Below are 21,607 nucleotides of genomic sequence, written 5' to 3'. Positions count from 1 at the left end.
GCCTTGGCTGCTGCGGTGTCACTCTGCCAAGTCCTGCTCAGCTTGTGTCCACCAGCAGCCCCAGGGGTCTCTCAGCAAGGCTGCTCCCCAGCCACACTTCATTCAGCTTCACACTGTTTTTTCTTGTCCACTCTTGCAGCCTGGCCAGGCCCCTGTGTGAGAGGGTTTTCTCTTCTGACCTGTCCAACTTAACCACCCAGCTTAGTGTCACCAGCAAACTTGGTGAGGCTGCTTTCAACCCCATCATCCAGATCATTTATGAAGATGTTTAACAGCATGGGGCCCTGTTTTCATCCCTGGGGAATTCTACTTGTGGCAGGCTTTCAGCCTGAGTATAAACTATTGATCACTACCCTCTGAGTGCCACCTCTTAGCCAATTTCATACCCATCTCACAGACCACCCGTGCAGTCACTTGCCACTTTGTGCAGGAGAAGTTTGAAGGAAACGATGTTGAACACTTTGCTGAAGTCCAACAAAAGGTTGAAATCTTAAGGAAAACACCAAAAATTGCACTAGAACCATGAAGACTAGCAACCCTGCATCCTCTAATTTAAGCATTCACTTGAGACCAAACTGACATGAGATGCAGTGCCTGTTGGCTCTATCAAGTCCACACTAAGTGGCAACTGTTCTGTTCACAAATAAGAAAGCAAAATTCTGTATTATGTATTAGATGTGGAATACAAATCAACCATGCCAATAACCTGCTAATTTTCCCAGCAGTTCTGCAATAAGGATGTAGAATTAACCATGGTAACAGGCATAAATACATTCAATTAATTTTTGTTCATTGACATGACACATTTGCTCACTGAATGCCTGCATGATAATTTGATAAGCTAGAAGCTTTGAAGTGGGGAAAAAAGGCAGGGCTCTGCTCCTATATATTCAGACTCAGATGGCCAGTTTATTTTCTATGCAGAAGTCATGTACATTTGAATCTAATACTCTATTTATCCTACTGTCCCCATGTTGAAGATATATCACTTGAGATTCTCCTTAAGTTTCCCATGTCACACATTGGCCAAGCTTCAACTAAAGTAATGAATTATTTTGCCCTCAACTCATCCTATAGCCCAGTGGCTAAAGCACTCCTACAGGCAGTAGATGGACACCAGACTTATCTGCAGCTTGTGATGTGTGAGTTGTAAGTACTAAAAATCAATAGAGTCCTTCTGTTGACCTGTCAAAAGAATGAAGAGCTATCAGATTAATTTTCCTGTAACTTAAATCTGTGAATTTCTCTATTAATGATGGTAGTATTTATGTTAGATTGGTAAATGAGGATGAAAAGCTCTTCCTTTCTAGCTTAACAAAAAAAGAAAAAAATTAACACACCTTAAAAGCTGTGTGGATTCAGATCTAGTAGCAGGTAATTGTTGAATTGTGAAATATGGCTCCATAATCATCTGATTTGTCACTCAGCCCTCACCCAGGTAACACACACATAGATTTATTCGGGAGATTTACTTAAGCACTCACTTCGGTATTCATGTGTACACACTTCATTCTGCAAAGCCACACTTCCAAGCAGGCTGGAACACAGCCAGATTTCCTCATACAGTAGGGAGAGAGAGATTTCCTGAGGGAGAAAAACTACTGGCCGAAGTCTGACAAACAGTTCCAGATGCATAAAGCAGTTCAAAGGCACACAGGTGCAGCATGTGGGCCAAGAGAGGAAAATGAACAAAGGATGGTGAAAATATCTTGGCAGAGACATGGCCAGGAAATAAACCCACATGACAGTAGGACTTCAGGGTATGTGGCAAATCGCTAATAGATTTTTGTAAGAACAAAAAATTAACAGGAACTGGCATTGGTCTCTATTTTTCTATTCATACCCTGTGCAGGGCTCCATAAGAATAGCAAACACAATGCCTCAACTATAAACCAGTACACAATAGCCCCATGCCAGGCCTGTGGATCACAGAGAGCCTTTAGCTTCTGCAGTCTCTTGATTAGGTCCCTGATTGGGCCTTTTTCACAGTGCTAACACAAAGACATACTTTTCTACCCAGCAAGTTAGGCTTTGTCCTCCCCTTTCTTACACCTGCCATGTGTGCTTTAAATATTAGAAAGACAAAGAGCTTGAAAATACTTCTGAAGCAAGCACCGTAATTCAACGCCGTTGTGAATTTCATTATTTAAATAAAATGCTATTAATAAGCAAATCTCATGTTGCTCATGAGATTGTGCATCAGCTAGTAATCACAGTGATTTTTAGCTGAGCTAAAAGAATAGAAAACAGGCTGGTAAATACAAGAAAGCTGGTACTGAGTTCATGGGACACTTCACTCCAGTACAATATACAAAGAACTGAAAAAAACCCTATGCTTTTATGAGCCAACTAATGAGGAGTGCTACTGAATGCATACTGCTAGTAAGCTCACTCGGGGATTGACCTTATAATCATCAACTATAGAAATGTGTACGCAATGAAATAACACATCCATAGAGAATCAAGTTTAAAAATCCCAAAGCATATGATTTTGGCCACTCTAAAAATGAAAGAACTTAAAACATCATGAATTATAACAAAAAAGTGTAAGGGGGAATCAATGTGAAAGCAGTATGCAATTGAACCCAAAAAGTATGGGTAAATGATAATGAGACGTTATCCCTCAGTCACCAAAACAGCCTTGACATTGAGTGAAAATCATTATTACCTGATAGTTGTGTATTATGACTTTTAAGTGAACAATTCTAACAGTCTCTAGACAAGCCTCCATGGGAACGTGCACACACTACCAATTTTTTATTGCATTTGGTCTCATTTCTGCATGAACTCCCTAAAGACAAACTTTTCCTTTTGCTATAAAAAAGGCAAACTTCAGAAGCCTGGATGCACTGATGGTGAGGAGTGCAGACTGCCTGTTGCCTCTCTTTGTTCTGGTTCATGCTCCAAGGCATGCAAGCACCTGTAACATTCTTCTCACGGCACAGCAAACAAGAAGCCAGCTCCTTCAGTTTCTCATCTGTGTCCCTCACAATCCTTTACTAGGTTCCTCTGTTTTCCTTCAAAGCTAAAGTCAGTTCTTCCCCTACAATCATGCACAAAACATACAAATTCTGCAGCTGAGTTGCTTTGACTCAGGTAAATCTCAATCACTTTCTCCATATTATCCAGTAAATTTCTGGTGTTCATCAGTCTGCTATTCCTTCATCTAGCATGCCAGGCAACTGATTTAAACCTGCTCAGTATTGAAGTTCAGATGGATGGGATTCAACACCTACAAGTAAAGACAAATCACGTGTGCAGTACAGTCTGTATATTAGTGTTTCTAGCCACAGGAAAATGTAAGGCAAAAGCCTTGACCTAATTATGTATATCTGTATTTGTTGCAATACACATTTCCTGGCCCAGCTACAGTAGCATAGGTCACTGCCTTTCCCCAAAAAACTAAGACCCAGTAAGGTTCCTAAGCATGACTATAAGAAGCCAAACAAACTTCTCACTGATCCATGTGATAACTTCTGTATTTTGCAAGATGGTTTTGTGGCATCAAAACCATCCCTGATCCTGAAAATTGTTGGCAAACATGACTAAGCCATAAGAAAACAAGTTAGACTTTCTATTAAAACACATGTGAATTTCTGTTCTAAGGCTACCTAACTTAATTTGAGGAACTATACTACAGATTTTTCCAACTTCTGAATTAATTCTGTGAAACTCAGCTGAACCAGAAACACTGTATTTTGGTCTCTTACTAGGTATTCCGAATAGAAAGAAGCTATAAATGGAGTCACTCTTCTAATATGCTGATTACTTCATGATCTCCCTTTCCCAAACTCTCCCGTAACAATCATCGAAATGCTGGAGCAGCCATATGTTGATGCAGAATATTCTTTTATTAAAAAGCTCTCCTTTTCTCCAGACTGGCTGCAGGCACAGAAGTTCAGACTAAAAAAGCTCATTCAACATATGTTGAGACATAAACTCTTCAATGTATTCTACGTTCATAGATGGACTTTTGGGTCTCCACACTTCTCACCATCTGCTGGAGGGCAGGATGCCCACTGATGTTAGCCAGAATCTGTGCCAGTTGCCAAAAGAAAGGGATATATAGTCCTTCAAGTGACATCTGTTTCACCAGAAGCCCTTTTTTCCCTGAACAATGTTTCACTTTCATCTCAGACACAGTTGTTAAGAACAGCATGAAAAAGACAAACTAATGAAAAACCCTGGAAAAGATTGAAAGGGATGGGAAACAACGATGGCCAGCATAAGGGTACATTTCACACATCTATGGAGAATTTTTTTAGTATTAAGATGATGGGAATATTGGAAGAAAATTGTAGGTGCTCTGGCTATATGGACAACCTCATGGCAGATGAAGTCACCAAGGGATAAGAGTAACCACAAAGGACTCACTATAACTTACCCCAATACAACAGCTGTGCTCTTAAAGAGAACACTGGAGGAAAAGGCACAACTTAAGTCTAATAAGATAATGCCTTTTCACATTTATGAAAGACAGAAAAAAGTACAAGCCATTATGTACCCTTAATCAAATCTTATTGATTCAGTGAGACACAAGGCAGTTTGTGTGTGAGAAGAGGGACACCAAATGATGCAGGCTGTCTTCTGCTTGTAGACTTATTGGCACATCTAGAAGTTGAGTCCATAATGCAGAGCAAACACTATTCAATCTACTAACATTCATGAGATTTCTGCAAGAGAACACAAAGTTTCTGGCTGTTACATCCCAACCAGACTTGAGAAAAAAATGGAGCAGAGGAAAATTGATGAAGAAAAGAGGGAGATCACCCAGGAGTCAGCACTTATAGAAACAGAGAGATGAGTATGATACAGTGACTGTTTCTGGAGTGGTGAATGAAAGGAGAGGATATAATCCAATAAGATACAAAACTCGTCTCAGATGCCTGTCGACTGCATTCACTGAATTTTTTGTGCAATTAAACACATACCTCACATGTAGAAATCTACACCACAGACATCTAAACTGAGCTCTGAGTCTGGAGATGACTCCTCCTCTGAGAGTTCTCATTCAAGATCAGTGATGACTTGTCCTGGATGTGTGCTTCATCACAATATGTAGCTGGGTTAAGGCTAAGACATGTGCCCACCAAAGAGCCTGGAAATGTTCCTGAGCTTCTCAACACAGAATAATGATATAACCTTTTTTTCATCCAAAAATTTGAGTCCATTGAGGACACTGATAAAAGTCATGTCTCCCATTCCCCCAAGATTTTTGTTCAGTTGCAACTGTGTCTCAGTTGGAAAACTGAAGTACTACTGTTGGCAGAACAGTTTAAGTTTTCATTTAGTTTAGTTTTAAGGTAAGCCAAAAATTATTTGGGCTTACCTTAATATGCTTGGCTGCAAATTAAAGAAATTCAGCAGCTGCTACATTGAACAGCTGAACCACCTTTGCACTGGGGGTGGAAAACCACATGTCACGGGATGGAAAGGACAGCTGGAAGCAGGAAGTGTCACAGCCATCACTAGATGAGCCTCACCACTTCTGATTCAGCACCCTCACTGCTCCTATTCTTAACACTGCTCTTACAAATAAGTAGTTCTGAACAACTAGCTTTCCCATTTCCATTCCCAGCAGTATGCCATCTGTATAATAGTAAATGTAGAGTCTAGGTGACACTAGAACACCTACATTGTGCAAAAATTACATCAGTATTTGAAAAAACATCATAAAGCATCATAGGAGCTCTTGGCAGTTATGGGTTCTTTCCCACAATATAAGACACAGGGGAAACTGAGTTACTTTCAGTTAAACTGCCTGGCAGTAAAACCATGGAAAATCTGAATAAAATTGAGCTAATGCTTCTAAGAAATAGCTAAGTATGTCCCAAATCAAAACTGCTGGATTAAATTCAACTAATGGAACTTATTACATAAGACCTACCCTGGCAGAGCTTTTTAGCATTTGGTCAGAATAGTCCACAGGGGTGGCTAGAGGTGAGAAATATAAAGTCAGGCTGAAAAAAATCATTAGCATTTTCCTTCCTGATTCTCATTTTCAGGAGACATCCTATCTGTTTGAGACTCCCGCATTGTGCCCATTTCCAAACTGTCTGCTAGCTACATCTCCCTTTAAAAGCTCTGCTCCTAAGTTCACTATAGACCTAACAGCAACCATCCTTACAATTCCCCAGTGAATTTATCAATTCATGTTCCTATTTTAGTTAGGCTTTCTCCCAAAACTGAAAAGTTTAAATATACTTTCTTTTCATCCCAAGCACTATACATTTTGAAAAGTATGCAGACTCCCAGATAAGGTTCCAAATACACGTGGTACATGCATAACTTTAACTTCTGAGGTTACACATCTCAGTACATTTAGTCTCAAATATTTAAAAACATAAACAGTCAAAACTGTTGGTCAAAACTGAAGGTAAAACAGACATTGACAAAAAATCATAAAAATCTTGGCCTTTGGACAAGGTTAAAACAGACTAGCAGGGCAGTGACTTTCAACACAGTGGTCCCTGCTGCTACCTTTACCATATGTCTTGTTCTGCAAGGGGTGAACTTGATTCCTCAGTTTAGTACCATCAAAAACCTTATACACTTGTTCTACAAACTTTAGACGGAGCACTACAACATCTGACCTTGGATGTTTTCACACCCAAACAGGTGCCTTGGCTCCTATATAGTGCAGCTTTGATTGGAGGGTTAACCCAAGTCAGAATGAGCAGCTTAAAACAGCAGATTTGTTCTTTGCCTTCTGCTGAGAAAGAGTATGGATCCAGTATGCCGAATTTGCCTCAATGAGCCAGGGGTGATGCTGGGGCAAAGGGCTTCTCATATCTCATGATATACGTACCTCTCAAATCGATGGGCCTTCACCTAGGCTCCAGTGAAGGGAGTGCTACTAATTAGTCACCTACATTGCTCCCTTTCAAAGGCAGCAGAAATACTTTTAGAAGAGGCAAAAACACACCAGTGCTTCCTGTCCTTTGGAAAATAGATATCACCTGGTGAGAGAGCAGAAATCCATAAGCTCAAGTTCAAACATTGAAAAAAAATCAGAAAATCAGAAAAATAGAATTTCATGATTTTTAATAGTGAAAAGTACTCCTGCTCGATTCTGACGTACAAGTGAACAAGTAATTGTTTAGGTTATGATTTATGTAACTTGAATGCAAATCATACATTGCTAAGAAAATACATTAAGCTAAGAAAATACATTAATAAATGTGTGAATTGTGTGAAAAAAGTAATGTAATGATACACATACAGAAAGCAAAGAACTATTGTTCTGCATAACTATGTATCATAACAGCCTGGAATTCTTTCAATACTAATTTGCTTATAGCACCAAATGTTGGGGTTATTTGAGCCAAATGGCTCTTATCTACACAGAAGGTTTTATTTTCCTACACTTTCATTGAGGAAAAAAACCCAAAACATTTCTCAAAAGTTTTATAGCTTGTACTTTTGGGGTTTTGTTTGGTCTGTTTGGTTTTTTTATTCCAGCCTTTTGATATGAATATATTACAGCTTTAGTATCACAGATGTTTTCATGGGCGATGTATTATAGATGTAAGTTTTTGTTTATCTGTGTCCTTGGTAGTAGCTCAGGACTATACATAAATTATACTTAGCCTCATAAACCTTGTGGAACAATGGAGTCCCAGCAGTTCTCCCAGACTATTTTCCCAATGAATATGGATGTAGGTGCAGAACCACAGAATGTTTTAAGGAGGTAACTGCTATTTAAAAACGGTTTTACCTGCTACAAATGGGAGCAAGAGTCATTGTAGGTCTGGACCTGTATGTCTTCTCTGGGACAACATAAGAAACCTCAAGTAGTGGATGAACCAAACCTGTTCTACCATAATGCAGGCTGGTATCCAAACTGCTTGGATATTCCTCAGCTTCTCAAATGCTTGAAAGTCAAGGCAGATTTGAAGTTTGGTCATTCATTTAATAACTGTGATTAGCAGACAATTATTCCCCAAGCAGGCAGAAAATTATGAGTGTTTCAAAAATGATAACACATTTTAGACATGGTACTATCTATCATTTCAAACCCTGGCATGGCTAATATCTTCAGCATCAACTTTTATGCCAACGTGTGATATCAGACAGCCTCTCATATCCTGTCTGGGTGCTTAAAATAAAACATTGCCATTCCTTTGGGGTTACACCACTACTTTATGTTGATATAAATAATAGCTGTGGTTTAAGCTTCCTTTAAGATGCTCCATACAACTTGCTAGGTCTAATTTCAGAAACATCTTCAGAATGGCAATACCACGACTAAACAAGATATATCTTTTCTTCCTGAAATGTCTGTACCTGTCAGAAAGATTGGTCAATAAAAAGAATATCTCCATGTTAGAATATTTTGATACAAGAATGTTGCCACTACAGCCAGCTAGACAGCATCGGATAGAATAAAAACTACTCCATGGAGAGGCTTCCAGGCTGCCATGTTGGTTTGCTCTGCCTAAAGCTTTTGCTTTCAGGCCAGCATTTACTCTTGGTACTTCCTGCTAAGAACTGTGTTATTTCAGAAAGTATTCTGATACTCCCACCAGACTGAGGAAAACGTACTGAAGCTGCACATAAGGCAAGGTCTTCGCTGTCACTTTCTACACAGCTGCACTTGGTCTATAACCATTTCTTAAATCCAGCCAAACAGTTATCACTGGCACAGATTTACACAGTAAAATCACCAATCTAATTAACAAAGCTAACAGTTCAAAGCTGTTCTGTAATTTGGTGAGTTCATTGCAAATTAACGTGATTCCAATCAGATCAAAACCTGGACTTAGATATTGCAGAAGAGATAGCACTGCTGAAAGATGGGCTAGTGTCTGCAAGAACGTAGGGTGTGCAATAGGGTTTTAGCAGCATTTTGCTGATTTAAATGATGTCTAGCATCTACTGGGTGTGGTAAAGATACAGTATACTTATCAATATTAAAGTTTTATAAAAAGGAACAAATACTCAATTGTTATAATATAATAACAAAGTAAATGACAAAAAGAGACTACACTCATCTGAATGTGAATTCACAGGAAAATATCACTGATTAACTTCCTCCAGACTCTCACACTGGATATTCAGTACTATGTACATGACATCTGTAAACTTTTCAGAGCACAGATAAAGCTCATTTTCCTCCACAGATGTTTGAAATGTCTCTCTGTGTTAAAAGTATTTTATTTTTAGCAAATCAGGAGTTTACTATTGAAGCAAAAGATTTCAATCAAGTGAATTACACATTCATTTATTATGTCAAGGTGCAAAGAGAAGCAGGGAGACAAATCGTTTCATTTTTGGATGAATTTACAGATTGTGTCATAACATTATCTTCCAGATTCTGCCATTTAATTATTTCACAAAACAGTTTAAAAATGCTTTCCTTACTGTTTTGAACAACACAATTTCTGATTGCTAACTTAGTGTAATCCTAGTTAACAGAAACAAAAAAATCTGGCCAAAGGTAACTCTTAGGCTGATCTGCTAAAAGCTTCCATAAACAGTGGATGGCAGTGATTTATTCCTAGGGAAAATCTTACTCGACTTCTTTTTTATTAATATGGAAGTGCTGACCTAGGTAAGAAATGTATCTATGGCTACAAATTCACTTAGCAACAAGAAACTTCTGGAAGCTGAATACAGGTAATTCTAATCAACTCTGATCAGTTCTGTTAAATGAGTATATGCTGATATTTTTCAAGAGCTTTAATGGAGTTTAGCAATTAGAGAGAATGCAATACTTTAAGAAGGTACTCACTTCCAAGCAGTCAATTTTTGCATTTGATCCTCTTCTAACTTCTTTACATTCCACATTTCTTAGAATGTGTGTTTATTCTCCTCTGAATATGCTACAATTGCCAAATTTCTGGACTTCTATATGCCTTTTCATAAAATAGTTCCACAACTATATCTGTCTGGGATCTATGAATCTGTGATTTTAGTTTCACCGAAGTAAATCCATGTTTTTGTGGAAACATATGAAAAATAAGTTTTTGCTTCCAGTACTACTCAAATATGTAGAGACAGAGGTCAGGCTGTGGTTCTAGGTAACTGGTGGATGTCTTGATAGATGCACAGACTCAGTTTTTGAAAGGAGACTTTCTGCATCTTAACAGCTACAGAAATCAGGCAGGTTAACCAATATTATTTTAAACTGTTATTCTAATCTGTTATCTTCCAGAATCTTGTACATTGACTTACTTTCCTATATAGCCACAGATTATTTGTGTGAAAAATAATCCCATATATATATATATTGTTTCTCTTATTCCAGCACTCAGAATAATCATCACTGTCATACCTGCAACACTTTGAGAGGGAAGGTATTTTAACTCATTTGCTTTTAACCTATTTCCAAGAAATAGGTTACAATCCTCTCCTACATCTTTCAGTCCAGAGATTGCATATCCTTTACTAGGTGCAAGATAGACAGAAGTAATTAAAATAGAAAGTAAAGATCTATGATTATGCATGAAAATTATTGTTGCTTACAGCAGAGTAAACACTAATAGATTTTGTCTTACTGATAGATTATGTCCAAATTCCACATGGCATGATACCTGTCATTTCCCTACTTATGTTCTCTACAACTGTGGTGCTTCATTCAATTAAGTAATTTTCTCAAACAGTGAGATGTCATTTGACTGATCTTATTTAGAGTGACACTGAAAACGGTTTTTCCATCTCAAGAAAAATATAATTTTTAAGTCTTTTCTTTAACTGAGGAAAAAAAAGTAAAGATATCAGTAAGATATTAAAAAAATGAAAAGAAACTTAAGCATCTTATTTAACAGCTTAAAACCATTTCAATTTTAGTATGAAGTTTTGACCTATTTCAGTATTTTTTTTCAAATCAGATTTTCATTTAAAAAATGCTATACTTAACAAAGAAAACATTCTGAAGGAGCCCACACACATTTTCAGTAAAAAAGCAATCAGTATTCTCTGATTGAAAATTTTATCAGGTCTAATTTTAATCCAGTGTCTCAAATACTTTCCCAAAATATATTTTACAAGGCCTTTCTAATCCAGTTTTAGTAAAAACTATTACTAATCCTGTCTCTCCTAGATCTCAAAGTCTACCTTCCATTTCAGCAGGAACAAATATTAGTCTCACTTCAAACCCCAATTCCAGATTTGCATTTTCCTAGAACAATCTTTTCTTCAACTCTGAGGAACACAATAAACCTCAAATGGCACATTCTAAAGTAAGACTTATCTGTTAGTTGTCATATGTGCACAAATTTACCAGAAATATAGATTCCATGCATTTTTGCCTTCCAATCAATATCAAAAAGCAGTCAAATAAAATCTGTAACATTTTTCTGTATTTTCAGCGTTATGGTGATCCTTGGCCTAGATACTACATTTAGTTACTAAAAACTGCAGTTGGCAGATAGCTACCCAAGCTGAATCATACATAACCTTATTTAAAGTTATTAGGGAAATTGAACATGAAACATTATCACTGAAGCTTGTGTTTATATGGTTTAACTAAGGGTATTTGGTGGGGATTTAAAAAAAATATTTAAATAAATTGATACAAGCATCAGTGAGCTAATCTACATAAAATAAATTTGTTCATCTACTCAGGATTTTGTGGATTTATCAAACTCTAAAACTGGTAAGTGCTATTGTGTATCACCAAAGAAATGAAGAAATCTGACTGCTGTATCATCTAAATGTTGGCTCCCTAAGTCCAGGAGCAAAGGGTAGGAATGCCTTGTACCTGGAACGCAGAGAGTTCCTAGTGAGCACATTTCAATGGAGATTACATAGCTAGCTAGCTAGATAGATAGATATCGATCACTTAGCATCACAAACAGTTCCTCTAAGAGTTGTATTTCAGAGGACATACTGTTGATTGCTAGTTAAAAGCAAAATTTAGAGAGCAGAACTGAGCTCAGAGGACTAGCAAATAGTGGGATGAACTGACTAGAAGTGAAATGCAGACTGAACACATCTAGTTTAATCTGGTATGAACAGACAGATGTGCTATTTTAATTCAGAAGATTTGATAGAACTGGGACCTGATAGAAAAAAATTCTCTGAGTAAAAACATTTGTAAGATCAAGCATTATTCGGAAGGTTACATTTCTAAACAACAGAAAAAAAATCATCACAGACGTATAGAAACATGTTTTACTTCAACTTTTCAAGGCAATCTTACAGCAACATTTTATTTGCCAAGGAGACAACCACAAGATGGCTCCTTTCATATGATGCAAGCTGAAATATAAACCATTTCTGGTAACAGGCTGTTTAGTTTTTGTTCAGTCCCTTTCCTGAAACACCAGGCACCAATCTCCAATGAAAATGTGGTGCCACAATTGCTTTATTAAATCATGGTTTAGGGAGGAGCATAGCCTTTTTGAGAAGCAAGAACTAAATCCCTCAAATACAAGCATCTAATACTGCATAGGGTGCAGGTTTCAAGAACACTTGCTAGGCTCAGAAACAGATATTTCACATTCTTCACCTTCCTCTGGATTTTTGTTTCCTCTCTTTGTAAGCAGAAATGGCATTTTCACCTGTATTAAATACTTTCCCATGTGAAGGTTTCTAGATTAACCCATCCAGTTTTCCAGATAGGAGTTACTTACTAAATCCAAGTAATCAGCAAGTGAGATTTATATTCACCCTAAATGTTAACTTCTTTTTTTTTTTCCATTTATTTTTATTTTTACAGTCAGGACACAATTTGAAGATGAGGACATTGAAGAACCTTCTCATTACTGTGGTTCAGGTTCAATATAAATGGAAATGGTTTGGTATTGATTTCTTACAGTACTGTTTTTAACCACAATACTAGTATTTTGCCACTCAAGAAATATTAATTTTCAGTTAAAGTTGGTAAGGAATGTGGGAAAAAGAAAGGTAGTTTGTCAAAAAGCCAAGAACTATAATTAACTCCCTTATCTTTTAGGGACTAGACCTCTCAGCTGAACACAGCCCAGATGATTCACATAAATGAAGAAGAGAAGAGCAGAGTTGAACAGAGGGAGAATTGACAAAGCCTTATGATGAGAAAGGTCACTCTTCCCAGGCTCATAAAAGATGGCAGCTTTACAATTGTAGTGCAACAAATCTGTTTTTATTTATTACCCACAAAATCGCATCGTTTCCTAAGCAGCAAAGTTTTTAAAAAGAGCTTCTTTATGCATGAGTAAATATTTTCCCAATGAACTCTTGGTTTGTCTTGCAACCCAACCCTAGTTTATTTAACAGTGAGATTGCTTTCTCCAGGGAAGGCAGTCAGAAATGGGGGATGGGAAAGGGAGAAATTGGCTGTCTACAGGGCACAGCTGCTCTTTGCTACTAGCCTCCAACAGAGTAATACATCAGTAATTATTTGAAAGTCAGACAGATTCCCTGCTTTTCTTGCCAGACAAAACTCTGAGAACTGAGGAGTGGAAAGGAGGATAAAGGATTTTCAGTTTACTGTTTTTCCACCCATGACTTTTTTTTTCCATGTTAGCAGCTACTGCTGCTATTAATTTTCTGATCTTTGTACCTCCAGAGGCCTCACATACTGTGCACACTCAGTTTTAGCATTTGAGCACCAATGTTTCTAAGTTTATAAAATTAGCTTTTACAAAATGTTTCAGCTCTTTTATTCAATAACTTCCATCTGAGAAAAAAAAAGTGTTTATTTCCGATTCTGTTTTAGGAGTGATTTAAATAGAACACTTGCTCTTTGCTGAAGAAAGGTGAAGACAGCTAAAAATCTAGATAAGAACAACATACTTCAAGTGATGCACCACTCAGCTGTTGTTTAATTTAACCAAAAATAGGAAGTAAATCTAATCTTTGAACTACTCCCTGAAAATTATGAGTCAGTCTCTATTTACACTAGAAAAATGATGTAAAGTTCCCACCATGGCTAAAAAAAAATCATAGCATCTAAAGAAATGTCACATTTTCATTACAGTTCTCTGAGAGTTTTAGGGGGAAAAAAATAAAAAGAAAGGAAAAAGAAAGAAAAAAGGGAGATGAATAACATCTTAATAAGTTTGTTCTTTTGGAAAATCACCCTTAAAGACAGGAAAATAAAATGAAACACAAGTAGCTACTACAATGACCCAGAGACCCAGAACTACATTCAGGCATAATGTAGGATGTAAACAGCGACTCTGTGACAACGTCTTCCAAAGACAAGAAGTTTAATGGGACTCCAGACCAGACAAAATTTGAGGAACTCCTTATGTGACTGAGCACATCAATTTAAATGACATTTGTGGAAAAGTGTTAGCCTAAGAAACCTTCAGACTCTCAAGATATCTATCAGCTCTGCAGGCACAGCAGAGAACTTGTGTAAACTTATCCTGTTCTGCAGCAGCAGCTGGCAACAGTGACAAATACTCTTGATCATCTCAAATGGCACTAGAAATGTATGGGCAACTAAATAAAGCCCTAAGTGTTAACCAGTGCAAACTTGCTACAGCAAGAATGGAGGTATTTGAACGAATTCCGTATTTGATAAAATTCTAGAGTACTTTTTACAAAAAAAAAAACCCCAAAACTCCCAAAAAAACAACAAAAAACCCCACCCCAACAGAATCCTGACTTTGACCAGTACAAGTTATTATAAAATGCTCCATATTCAACATGTCTGAAAAGAAAAACAGGCAAATATAATGTATTTGTATCAGAGTGGCACAGAGAAGACAAGTACGCTACAGATAAGTAACATAGCAAATCCACGAACCATGTGTTTAAAATAACATGTTTACTTTTAAAGTATATACTTGTTAGACTAGTGAATATTCAAGAAGCCTTCATTTATAGACCATTTTATTTCTGTGCCATTAGCCAAAAGGAGCATAAAAGCAAACTTAGCTAAAATAGAACCAATCTCTTCTTCCACTCCACTTTGCCTACAAGCTCCTGTGTGTTCTGCTGTTTGAAATTTAATTCTGTTAAACGCCCCAAGACAACATGAAGTCTACCTCCTTGACCTGACAGAAACAGAAACAAAGCTTCTCACTTCCCTTAAAAGACTAAGAATAGACCAGAGGATGAAATTAATGCAAATAGGACTACAAATAATTACTTTTTTTTCAAATATACAAAAATGTGTCCTACTAAGTTTAGTAGGTGAACTCCCTGAGTAGTTTAAAAAAACCAAGAATGTATTTTTTTTAATAAATAATACTGTAAATATTTACAACACAAATTACTGCATTCCAATAAAGGCTTCAGTTTAAAAAAACATATTATACTAAAATGTCTTTATATAAAACAGAAAATGCAAAAAACCTGAAATGTTACATATTACTGTGCCCCTTTTTCATAAAAGTTTGTAAATCACAGTTTAACCCATGATTCTCAATTTCTTGAATTATGCCATGTGCAAACATACCATAATAGCAGGTCAAGGAAACCACATCTATCATCTAAAAAGAAGTTAGAATCACAAAACAGATTTATATTTTATGTATCTGATCTTTTGCACAGCAAGATTGTAGAAAACCTCTTTAAGATGTGTCTTGCTTTGTACAGATTTAAGCCACAATAATGATAGAGAAGTAAAAAAGAATAAATTATAATGTAATTGAAATGAAATGTTAAATACCCCAGAATCTCCATGTCCTCACTTTCACAAGACATGACAGTAGTTAAAGATTTTATTTCTATCAAATTTAATTAACTTATAAAGTCCATTGCCAAAATATTTTAAGGAAGTAGAAGGAAATGCAGAATATCAAAACATACATGTTTTTACATTTATCTGGATAATGATTCACATTTCAAAAAATAGAGAGACAAATGTGATTTCACAAGTCATACACCAACTACAGACTGATTAAGGAGTCAGTCTCATATAGAGAGCACTGTGCTGTGCTATTTTGGAACTTTTGGTGTAGATCACTAGCATGGAAATAAAAAAGATTGACCTCATAACAAAGAATTTAGTCACAAAACAAGATATACCAGAGTTCATTTCCACATGCTGAATTCCTGCACAACATTGTTAAAGCTTCTTCCCCTCCCTGCATTCTCCTTCCACCCCTCCAAAAGAAATGCAATGGTAGCTGTCTACCTTGTAGGAATTACTAGCAGGTAAATGAAGTCACTGTCCATAAGGAAACTAGCCAGACTGCCTTTGTCTGGTGTGGCAGTTTCTATATCCCTGTATGAGATAAAAAACACATGCAAATCTTGAATTATAATCTTCTCAAGGTCAGGAGTCTTTAATTTTTGTTCCTCTTCACTATAACCCATGTTCTTTACATTTATTGCCTTTTATGATAGTTATAAACAATATGTGAACAACTATGTCAGTGCTTATACACTACACTATAAAAAACATTGCTTTTTTTCAACCTGGGAAACCATGTTCTTTAATACCAATCATTTTGGTAAGGTCCACTTTTATGACATATGCTGTGGTATAGGTTGGGGGTTTTTGTTTTGGTTTGGCTTTTTCCTTGTTTGTTTTCGGGTTTTGTGTGGGTTTTTGTGGTTTTTTTTTTTTTTGTTTTTGTTTTTTGTTTTTTTTTGGATTTTTTTTTCCTTTAAATTGCTCCATCATACAGGATCTGCATTATTTAATTCCCAAACCAGGCATGCAGATATAAGAGTGTTAGCATCTGCCTAGCTGCACATGAGAAAAAAATCCCCATAAGCCAGGATCAGAAGTGCATATAGGATGATGAACTTTCAGAGCTTTTGAAAACAAAGGCCAGGTCCAACATAAAATGGTCCAATAAAATGTTTGTTTTTGTAAGGCTAAGGATAAGGGACTGAACTGAAAGTTGCTGTAGCTGAAAGTACTCCCTCCCCTGGCCAAAGCATTTGGCTTTCCCGTGCTTCAGTGTCACCATCTATAAAAGGGCTGATTTGTAATCCATGCACATTATTCTGAGATCTATAACTTGGCAGCATTCTAGAAGCTGAAGTGATATTTTATTTTGGTGAATATATAATTATATATAGGGGATACAATATTAGCTGAAGTAATGCCTCATGTTGAAATGCCTTGTCTGTATATGCATATCAGTGTTATGTCTTTTACCTCAAAGCACTTTGATTAATTGAGCTTCTTATCACCACTCAGGACAAGATTTTATTATTCCCATTTTGCAGATTAAAAATAATTAAATAAATCTTTACAGTTTAAATAAAAAAGACAGCTAAGGTTAAAACAAAAGTTTCTGAAAGCAAGATTTCCATCTTCATATTCTGACTTGATACAGCTATAAAAATATAGCCACATTTCAAGTTAATTATTTTTATGAATTTAGAGTTAAATATCTTGATACCAGACTTGTGCTTCTAGTCCTAAATACAGAGAACTGTATGTTATTATGTGCAGATCAAAACAAAATTTTGAGAACACAAAAAAAAAAGGTGTTTCAGTTTGCTGTGATTTTTACAGTCTAAATCCAGGATAGCTCAGGCCATCCCTGTGATATTTTAAGGAAAATCTTAAACCAAATCTCCAGTTTGCTGTTGCAACAGCTTTCTGGAAAGGACCTTTTCTACGTGAGAGCAGTACAATCCAACCAAACACCCACTCTTTATCAGTGCCTTTCCACAGTGAATGAATTCCTTAATCACCTTCTTGAAGGCTAAAAAATGGCCCCATATGCTGACTGTCCAATTCTTTTTCTAAGATTTTACATATGTACTAAAAGAGTACTTTCCATGGGATGCATGTGTCAGAGGGTCATTTTGTGCTGGGCCACAAGCCAAGGTGCAGTTCTTTCTGTGTGCAGGTGTTTTTCTTCGTGCTGGAACCTTATCTCTGAGCACTGGATACTGTACACACACAGCTTTATATATGCCAAAATGTAAAGAAGCCAAATATATGTGAGGAATGCCTACAAAATCACAATTTCTGAGAAGTCGGAAGTCGTATATTAAGAAAAAGATATTTCACACTATCTTAATGATCAATTAAGTCTGATGTTAAAGCCTGGGTCTGTTGACACTTTTAACAGAAATTTATTTGTTCCTGCTTTGCCTCAGAATATAATTCCTGGCTTGCATTGCTTAATAATGTATACTGAAAAAGGAGTATTCCTTGACACCCAGAGAAGTTGTGGAAGCTCCTGGAAGTGTTCAAGGGAAGATTGGATAGAGATCTCAGCAACCTGGTCTAGTGGAAGCTGTCCCTGACTATGGCAGGAGGGTTGGATGGTCCTTTCCAACTGAAAGCACTCTATGCTTCTGTGATTTTCAGGGACAGGTGGGTGTACTTATATTTAAACGACTGTACTCTTCATTATCATCAATTAAATTTTACTGGTGTCAGAAAAAGACGTTCACAAGTACTTCGGACAGAAAACAATTAGGAGCAACCAACAGAAGCTCCTTAAAAATGCTGCGGAGCCATTACCCAATGGCTGATTTCTGGTTTAAACAATTTAAAATCAGGCATTGACATTTTACCAGACATTGACAGGGTTAGCCTTTGGTTTGCGATCCACTGAGCAGCACAAACCCATAGTGACCTCCGAGTTCTGAATCTGGCTTGACAGCACGTCCGTAGTGTACGGGAACAAACACCACGACAGCCGCTGTCCCGCGGCTCAGCCCTGTCGCCGGCACCTTTTCCTTGCGGACACAGGGGCCGGCGCTGTCTCCCGCGGCGCCGGGGAGCGCAAAGCGCTCCCGCCCTGCCCCGGCCGCACCGGCCCCAGGCGGCGGCGGCGAGAGCGGCTCTGCCGCCTCGGAGAAGGGAACATGCGGGCGCGGGCGAGGAGAGGGAGAGAGAAGAGCGAAATGGAGAAAGGGGAGGGAGGGCGTGGAGGACAGGAGGGAGAAAGAGGGAGAGAGAACGTGAAGCAGGGAGAGGATGAAATGGTGAGGGAAGGGAAGCGAGTGGGGAGAGAGAGAGAAGGGAAGGGAGGGCGGGAGGGAAGAAAGGCGGAGAGACTCGGAGAGGGAAAGAAGGACAGGGGAAGCCGGTGCGGGAAGAGGAAGGAGCACGAACGGGAGGGAAGGGGAGGGGAGCGGCCGCGCTCTGCCCGCTGCGCCCCGCCTCACGCCGGCCCGCCCGCCCCGCTCGGGGCTCCCTGAGGGCCGCGTGGCCCCGCCCCCAGGGGGGCGGAGCGTCGCGCGCGGCCCCGCCCCGCTCCCTTTGTGCCGGGGCCGCGCGCGCCAGCCGCAGTCGCCGTCGCTTCCCGCCAGGGCAGCGCGCGCTCGCCCGCTCCTCTTCCCCCTTCTCCCTCCCCCATTCCTTCCTGTTCCCTCTCACCGCTCTCCCGCTCGCCATGTCGCTGGGAGCTGGCCCCGAGGCGGGCTTCTCCAGCGAGGAGTTGCTGACCCTGCGCTTCCCCCTGCACCGCGCCTGCCGCGATGGAGACCTGCCCGCCCTGTGCGCGCTGCTCCAGAGTTCGCCTCGCTCCGACCTGGCGGCCGAGGATTCCTTCTATGGCTGGACGCCCATCCACTGGGCCGCGCACTTCGGCAAGGTGGGGCCTGGCCGGGCTCAGCCGGCGGCGGGAGCGGGGGTGGGAACGGGAAGGAGAAGGGGAAGGAGGGCGCGATTCCCGCTCGCGCGCAACGCGGCGCCATCTTTGCCCCTAGCGCGCGCTGTGCCGGGAGGCGCCGCCGCCGCCCCCCCTCCCTCGCCTCACCGCCTCCTGCCGCTCCTCAGGGAGTCGGGCGGGACGGGAGCGGACAGCCGTGCTGCTTGGCTCTGTTCCTGTCCCCGCGGTCAGCGAGGCGTGGGTGGCGCGGGTCACGGGGCTGGCGGCACCTGCCGTCTCGGCATCACTCATCCCAGCCCCGCTGCCGGCGGCAGCCGCCCCTCTCCTTCCCCGGTACTTTCCCGGGTGACAGGAAAGGGTGGTCCCGCGCTCGGGCTGCCAAATGGCGCCTGGGCCACCGGCACAGGAGCGAATGACGAGCAGCCGATCCCCCCCGGCGGACGCCGGCCCTGCGGGCTGGAGGCACTGCCGCGGCACGACCTCTTCCCCGCCCTCGGCCGATCCTCCTTCCATGCCGGCCCCCCCTCCCGGGGCGCTTCGCGCTTTGTCTGCGCCGTCTGGTCGCGATCCGTGTCGTCCTCAGGCTCCGCACCTGGAGACCGTTGTGTTGTGGTGCCCGTGTTATGACAACCGGCTCGGTAGGAGATCGGGTAGAAGGTGCTGGTAAGGCGCTCCCCTTTTACCTTCAGTAGGAAAAATAAATTGTGGTTCATACGTATGGAATTTTCTGGATTGGCGTCTTTGCATTGCAGAAAAGATCGAAACATAAGAAGTAGCTACGTTAACTTAAAATGTTAGAATGAGTGGTATTGTAATTTCTCGATTTTAATATATGCGTTTCCTGTTTCTGATGCAGTGAGTATCTCGGACTATACAAGATTCTAGCCTAGAAGGTTGGGATCTGGTTTTTTTCCTCATTGATTTGTCTGAGTTCAGAATTCGAGGGGCTTTTGTTCTTGTTCTTCCTCCCATCTCTCATATACTTCTATTTGCTTATTGGTTGTGTGCCAGAGGAGGGAGATTGATGTACTTAGGCAGTTGTCATGGTTTATAAAAGGGCATTAGGAGATGGTTTCTATAGGTTGTGTGATCTTATCTGCTGTTGCTTCTTTGAGAAGCTTTTAGAAGCAGCTTTAGCTAAGTAGTCTTCCAGTCCTAAAACAAAGGAAAACAAAAAACCCTAAACCAAAAAAATCCGAAATGTAGAACAGTCTTTTATCTGTTGAGAAAGAAGCTAATAATCTGCGCTCCGAAAAAGTGCAATGCCTTTATTTTCCTTGTGGAGTACACTCGCAGGAAATATTAAGCTACTAATTTACTAATCGGCCTTACAGTCTTGTGTTTCTTTTTTCTGTCTTGTAAGAATTTCTTATCAGTATGAGCTTCTAGCAGTCTTGCTTTTGCGAGGTAGTAGTTACTGGATTATTGGATATAGATTTTGGATTGTGTATGTGTTGTTTTTTCCTTTAAGCATCTTCAGCTTTCTGCTAACCATCCTAGGCTGAGTGAGCTTTTGTGTGCATTCCAGTTTCTGTTGAAGAGACTCTTGCAGAAATAGCAAACAAAGGGAATGAGTCGGCCTGGAACATGTTGTGTGCTTGTATTTGCTATTTTCATTCTTAGGTATGGGCAGAATTTGATGGGTGGTGATGTCACATATTGGGGGGAAATCTGGCAGATTAAATGAGACTTACAAAGGTGACATCAGCTGTAAATGGGTTTTATAGAATTTTGTTAATATGTTTTTTCCTAAAAACCATCAGATCTAGGCAGCAATTTATGGATGTTACCTACATACTTTCTGTCAAGTTGTGTTCCTTTCTCAGAGCCAAAAACTGCACCGCACTTTGAAAACGTTACAGTAGTGTAATTGGATCCCAAACCCGACTGGCTTTGTGTTTGTGTGGCATAGTTACACGTGTACCTTTCACCAGTTAGCTGAGTGTTGCCAGCAGTGACACAGGAGCTGCTCAGATGGCACGTCTTACATTCATATTTGTGGCATTTTTCTTTCCCAAATTCACATTCGTCAGAAGGAAATGGAAAATTCTTCTGTTTCTCAAAGTACCACAATTCTCAAATGTTAATTTTTGAAGTGTTGGTTAACAGTTAACTGAACAGGTCTCTTTCTCTTCACTTCTTTGCTTTTCTAGATTTTGTGGGATACTCACTTGTTGGGTTTTTTTCTTTTC

General features: G+C 39.5%; 1 protein-coding gene across 3 annotated transcripts in view; it reads left to right on the top strand.

Moving 5' to 3' along the window:
* Positions 1 to 19,060: 19,060 nt before the first annotated feature.
* Positions 19,061 to 21,607, top strand: part of ANKRD10 (ankyrin repeat domain 10) — a 37,224-nt gene continuing 34,677 nt past the window's right edge. The window contains exon 1 of one of the 3 annotated variants that reach the window (XM_068180162.1): positions 19,061 to 19,397. In XM_068180162.1, coding sequence (XP_068036263.1) covers positions 19,197 to 19,397 — 201 coding nt within the window. In that variant the 5' untranslated portion in view covers positions 19,061 to 19,196. Of the gene's footprint in view, positions 19,398 to 20,097; positions 20,188 to 21,607 lie in introns of those variants that run through there. The other 2 variants (XM_068180164.1, XM_068180165.1) reach the window with 2 other exon arrangements.

Source organism: Anomalospiza imberbis, chromosome 2, assembly GCF_031753505.1.
Source record: "Anomalospiza imberbis isolate Cuckoo-Finch-1a 21T00152 chromosome 2, ASM3175350v1, whole genome shotgun sequence".
NCBI classification, from domain to species: Eukaryota; Metazoa; Chordata; class Aves; order Passeriformes; family Viduidae; genus Anomalospiza; species Anomalospiza imberbis.
Note: the sequence above shows the minus strand (reverse complement) of the source record. Positions and strands in the feature narration are given on the sequence as shown.